Here is a 6,157-nt window from a genome sequence, read left to right as displayed (position 1 = left end):
GGCCCGGAAAGGGAAATAAACCTTCCCTCCTGGCTTAACTCATGTAATAAAGGTGTTTATTGTTCTAAAAAAATCAGCGCCAGGAAATCTCCTTGTGACTATGCCAATTAAGGGCCCACAAGTTACAAAGCAATGTGTAGGACAACAAGGGCCATTTATCTACTGGAACTGATAAAAATCACTACCATGCAGTAGTGTGAATATTGTGCAAATGATATGCTTCGTAGGAGAAGTTTAAGGTAGATTTTAAAATCATAATTATATATGATAGGCATTTTACACTTTAGATCAAAAGACTTCAGCATACTGCATTGCATACCGAATCTGCACACATAGACAATGCCTTGAAGTAGCTGAAGTTTTTCAAGTTTAAATATAAAATCTGTGCAACTGACAAAATTAGCTCATAAAATAAATGGGGAGTGAAGTCGATTAAGTAGGCAAGACGAAAACGAGCAAAATGAAAAATCCATAGTGAACTCTGAGGATTCGTTAAAGGGAAGACTGCAAGTTTGTTTTAAAAGACCATACCGAACAAAGATGAAGTATCACATTAAACATGCTATATATCGACTTAGAAATTTTCTTAAATATGATCTCAAAAGGAGGCTCAAAGAGCTAAAAATATTTGTTCCCATCTCCTCCTAATGTTTTTAAACACCAGCTATGAGGTGCGCACTGGGCATACTACTTGTGAACAAAACAATGGTTTATGCTGCACAGTTTGTAATCCGAGGCAAGAATCTTTTCCCTTGAAGTAGGACCCACTTGTTTCAATGACCCTCGGGGTGCTTTTCCTATTTGGACTGTGGCTCCTCTTTGTGAATAAACCTACGTATACGATGGGATGTTCCCTTCGAAAGGCATGGGTAAAGTTGGCAAAAGGTGAAGAAGTGGTAGAAAATCCTGGCCAAGAAGATGCGTAAATTATTTGCCATTAGGAAAAGACAGACGCGAAGTAACCAGGTATGGAAAGGGCAACACGCCTGGTGTCGGTGAGGACCACGTCTTTTCTCCGCAGGGTGCCTGACCTGACAACCAAGATAAAGGAGACGTCTCAGCTCCAGTCCGGGTTACCTGTGCGGCAAGGGGCAACCTCAGCTCGAAGCTGTCTAGGCTTCCACTCCTGCGGACCACGATGCTACCAGCAGCTGCCCCTTCCGCACACAGCTGGCTTTATTGTGCCGCGTTGCCCAGGCTACGGGAGAATGCATTCCAAATGTACTTCCGAGGGGCACGAGGAGAGTTCTAATTTGTACAGAGGAACATACTGGATGATTTATGCTTGACATGCAGAGGATTCGGTTTACAAAATTTATTAAAATTAAGTCTTCTTTTTCTCTAGCCCCCGCCGAGAGGTAGTTGGTACGCTCCGGGTGCTGCCAGGCATGCTGGGAGTTGTAGTCCGACGGACGGCGACCTGCCGCCGGCGATGACGCCACTTCCGGGCCGGCTCTGCGTCTGGAACCTGGTGAGTCCTGCTGCTCATCGCCCTTCCCCGCGTTGCCTGCGCACCTCGCAGCCTCCCCCGAACACCGCTCCAAGCCACCAAAAGGAGCCGGTCCTAGCGGCGCCCGCGCTGCGAACTCGGTGCCTTGGGAACTCCTCCGCTCGCACTCACTCCCGCCAGCCCGCGCCCGGTCTCAGCCGCGCCGGGACCCGCGCCCTGCCCTTCCTCCCTGTAGCGTCCGTGACGTGGCACTCGTCTGGTTTCCCTCCTGTCTCTGCCAGGCTCTCGGTTCCCTGCCGTAGATGTTGGTGCTTTTCAGGTATACTTACCGCCTCCGCTTTCTCCTGGCCTTGTAGCTGCCGTTTACACCCTCCTCTAGAGCTCCGGATGGGCAGATCTGCTGTCGCCACTTGGATAGCGCCTGTGTGTTTCAAACTGAGCAGGTTCAAATATGAATCATTTCCAGCTCCCTGCACCCAGCATCCCCTCTTCCTCCAAGGAGCCCCACCTCTAGATGGTAGCAAGTCCACAGCACCGTAGCTGTGCCCACCAAGCACCTGGACATCACCCTTGACACCCCCCACTTTTCACTGCTTCTAATGTCTGTTCCCACTCCACACTGGTCACCGTGTTTGCCACCATCAGATCTGACCACATGGGGTCGACTCCCAAGTGGCCTTTCAAGCAGGCCTTTACCAGGCCTCACCCCTGCCTGGAATGGGCAAGATCTTCCACCTTCCATCTTTCCTTTGAAAGTGGTACCCTCACCACCGCTAACTCCTTGCCCTTCTGAACTCATCTTAGGGATTATTTCTTTAAAGAGGATCTCAAATCAGAAATCCAGACTCCCTGGTGCTTTCACATATGATCTTTCACAGAATCTTCACATGACCTGGGAAACTATTCGTTTCCACTTTTACGAAAGGGAAATAGAGTTGGGTGCTTACATTGTGCAAAATCGTGTAGTGAGTAGTAAGTTAAAATTTGCTCTTGTTTTTTAAACTTTTATCTGTAAGTTCTTTAAATATTTTTATATAAATAGGCCCATGCTATTTTGTGATGATATTGTTCTTTAATTTCATCCCGAAACCTGTAATGGTTTCCTTGTTTTATTTCTTGCTGTGATGAACAACAGTAGCACAGGTGGACAATATGAACATGATCTCAACTTTTTCACTTTTTTCCTTACAATAAATGACCAGAAGTAGAATTGGGATTGAGGGTATGATGTTTCAATAGGTTACAAATTGTAGAATAAATAAAAGCAGTCACTCTTAAAAAAAATGTGAGAAGGGTCTTATAAAATGAATTCTGAAGATCGAAGTTAATACATGTCCAGTTACTTAGAACAGTAGTTGTTAATATTTCTTTATTTTGAAGTAGGTTTTTATTGTGCATTGTGATTTTTTTCAGACTGTTTGGGACTAAGTTTGAGAACCTCATAAAATTTTTGAAACCTTCCCTTAAAAGAAATCTCTCCAGCCAGGAATGGTGGTACATGCGTGTAACCCCAGCACTCAGAGGATGAGGCAGGAGGATCATTGCAAGTTCAAGGCCAGCCCAGCTACCAAGTGAACTCAAGGCCATCCTGAACTAAATAGTGAGACCCTGTCTCAAAAAAGAAAAAAAAAAAAGACAAAAAAAGAAATTTCCCATACAGGTGAACACAATGATTCAGGTCTTTTGTGACTATATCCTTAACTACTGAAACTCAGCATATGGACTGAGTTAAATGTACTGATAAATCCAGTTTGTAGGTGCTTTTCTTCCTCTGTAGGTTGTAAGTATTGTCCAATGCCATTTACTTTTTGCCTAAATTTTTTTTCTCTATTTTAGCTTCATTATTATTTAATAATTTCTTTTCCTTTTTATTTATTTTTTTGACAACTCATACAGAATTTTACTTAAAGTAATATGAATTTCACAGTATTTATTGTAATACACGGTATTGTCTTACAACCAGCTATTCATATTACCAGATATTGGAAGAAGATAAAACTGGAGCAATGTATAAGAAATTAAGAAAAGAAAAAGTACAAACAATTGAAAAAAAGGAGACGAAGCTAATTAGAGCATTGACTACTTCTTTCCATTTCCATTTTTTTTTAATTTTTATTTATTTATTTATTTATTTTGTCCTGTCAGAGGTGAATATTCTCTTGGCATCTAAATACTATACGTGTTTGAATGCAACTAAACATCTAACAGTGTCTAGCAGTCTATAATATTAGTGGGTTATTCTCAGAAGTTATTGACTTGAGCCTTTTACAGCTCATCGTATTAATATGGATTTACTTTATATACCTCATTTTTATACTTTTCTACTGGATGGTTAAGACCAAGATATAGCAAGACCTATATACCCAGAAATGTAACTTTTGTATCTGATAAGTTCAGCCAAGTACTCTCAGGATTTATCCTGTAGCCCTGTACCACCTTTTGTACATCCTTTTGTCAGTGTCTGACCTGAGGATGAGTCACGGCCATTGCCTAACATTTTTTATAGTTGTATGATTTTCACAATGCTGAAGCTAATCTATAATTGGTAGGTCTTGCTCCTTTATATCTTAATCATTGTGTGTTTTCTGATTTTCTGAGACTAAGTTTCTAAATGCAAATATACTGGGCCAAAGATATGACTGTAAGGGTTTCATACTGCCACCCTGTAGGATGAGTTCTACCAGTAATACTCCCACCAGTAGTGATATATTAGTTTGTTCTCACTGTCTTGTTCACCAGGCATCTTATTAGGTTCATTTCTTTTTCTTTTTTGGTACTAGGGATCGAACTTGGGACCTTGCACTTCCAGGCAGGTGCTTTTGTTGAGTTCTTAAGCTGCTTCTCTACCGTTGATATTTTCATGTCATTGTTAAACTCATCAAGACCATACTCCAGAAAGTTTACCTTAGAGCAATGATTCTCAGTTTGTTTTTCCTCTCACATTAGAATCACTGACATGGGTGATTTTGTATCCTGGTGGCTAGGCCCACATGTGACCAGAGGCTATGGGGATGCAGTCAAGGTATTAGAATTTTAAGCTTCCCAGGTGATTTCCCTAGGAAGCAACAGTTGAAAAATACTAATTTAGAATTTAGTTTCTTTTTACCTCCATAAAACAAGCTAGTAACTCATGAAATAACTTGGAAGAGTAATGCTGAATTTTTGCCCTAACTTAAACTCAAGTAGCTTCTAATCTACATAACAATGAGTTTATTTTGATTTATAAAGCAATTTTGATTTTATTTGTTCTGTGTGATTTCAGAAACTATGGATATACTTTTCAGAATAAGAGGAGGCCTTGATCTGGCTTTTCAGCTAGCAACTGCTAATGGTAGGTCTTTTAGAAAAATTTCCCTTCCTATTGTAAAGCTAATGATGAAATTTACGAGTTTGTGCATTTTGCAAATGAAAATGAGTTATAGATAGGATAAAGTACAATTATGTGTTTAGTAAAAGCATCCATGGGAACCAGTGTGCAAATTAGAAAAAGATGTCCCCCTAGGAAACTTTACTGCCCTCCGACAGAAAATTGTCAGAGTAGTATAAATATCTCCATGTGCACAAAGTAAATTGTTCATCTAAATTGCAGATTACAGACTTTGAACCTGCATTTCCACACCTCGCCATTTTAAAGACTTTGATATTGGAGGGGCTGGTGAGATGGCTCAGTGGTCTAAAGCACCTACTTACAACAAGCTTAGCAAAGCACAGGGACTGCGGTTCAATCCCCCAGCACCACATGCCAGCCCGCCCAGCCCCCTGGTGGGCTGAGCTGGCCACACATACACACACACACAAATAAATAAAATTTTAAAAAGACATTGGTTAAAAAAAAAAAAAAGACTTTGATATTGGAATGGTTACAAGAAGTTTAGGACAGAATTCAGCAGCTTTTGTGTAAAGCAGTTTCTGGCTTGTACTGCGGCCACAAACTGAGGTGAAGACTGTCAGAGAAGAAATAGGATGAGTTATGTTTGAGGTTTGCTTCTTTTGAGATGCCAGTGGTGGCTCAGATGTAAATTTCCAACAGGCATGTGGTTGAGCCTGCTGCCTGGGCAAGCGTGGTCGGGGTCGGAACTGCGAATGGTCTTCTTTGGGAGGCGATAGCTCAGTACCTTGATCACGAGTGAAGCCACCCATGAAGAGTCCGATGTGTAACGTGTTAGAGCCACAGAGAGGGCCAGAAGTACGGGGTGAAAGTGACTCCTAGTAGGGACAGGCTTTGTTTTTGGAGTAAGGAAAACATTCTGAATTAGACAGTGATGATTATTAAACCTGTGACTGTGCTAAAAGCCACTGCATTGTATAATTTTTGGGGGGAGAAGGGTGTTACCAGGAATCTAACTCAGGAACTTGTGCTTGCCGGGCAGGCGCTTGTACTGCTGAGCTGTATCCCCAGTCCTGAATTGTATACTTTAAAAGAATGAATTTTATCTTGACTCTTTGAAAACGCCGCACAAGTTTTTTTTACAGTGATTGAAAAAGGAGAATAAGTATTTGACAGTTTTGCTATGCTCTACTTTTATGTGTGTTTGAAAGCATTTATGTTGAAAGGTTTAAGGTTTTTCTTAACTTCTACTTATATCTTTCAGAAACTTTTATCAAGAAGGTATTAAAACATGTATTGAGTGACCTGACAACCAAACTTTCTTCAAATGCTCTTGTATTCAGAATATGCCGCAGTTCAGTGTACGTGTGGCCTAATAG

At 41.3% G+C, this 6,157-nt stretch overlaps 1 protein-coding gene across 1 annotated transcript in view; it reads left to right on the top strand.

The window, feature by feature from the left end:
* The first annotated feature begins 1,477 nt into the window (after positions 1-1,477).
* Ufsp2 (UFM1 specific peptidase 2) overlaps positions 1,478-6,157 on the top strand; it is a 28,268-nt gene continuing 23,588 nt past the window's right edge. The window contains exons 1-3 of the mRNA XM_023699647.1: positions 1,478-1,769; positions 4,713-4,781; positions 6,043-6,155. Of these exons, the coding sequence (XP_023555415.1) occupies positions 4,718-4,781; positions 6,043-6,155 (177 nt within the window). The 5' untranslated portion in view covers positions 1,478-1,769; positions 4,713-4,717. The remainder of the gene's footprint in view (positions 1,770-4,712; positions 4,782-6,042; positions 6,156-6,157) is intronic.

Source organism: Octodon degus, unplaced genomic scaffold (assembly GCF_000260255.1).
Source record: "Octodon degus isolate 3935 unplaced genomic scaffold, OctDeg1.0 scaffold00114, whole genome shotgun sequence".
Lineage (NCBI taxonomy): Eukaryota > Metazoa > Chordata > Mammalia > Rodentia > Octodontidae > Octodon > Octodon degus.
This window is presented reverse-complemented; position numbering and strand designations above follow the sequence as displayed.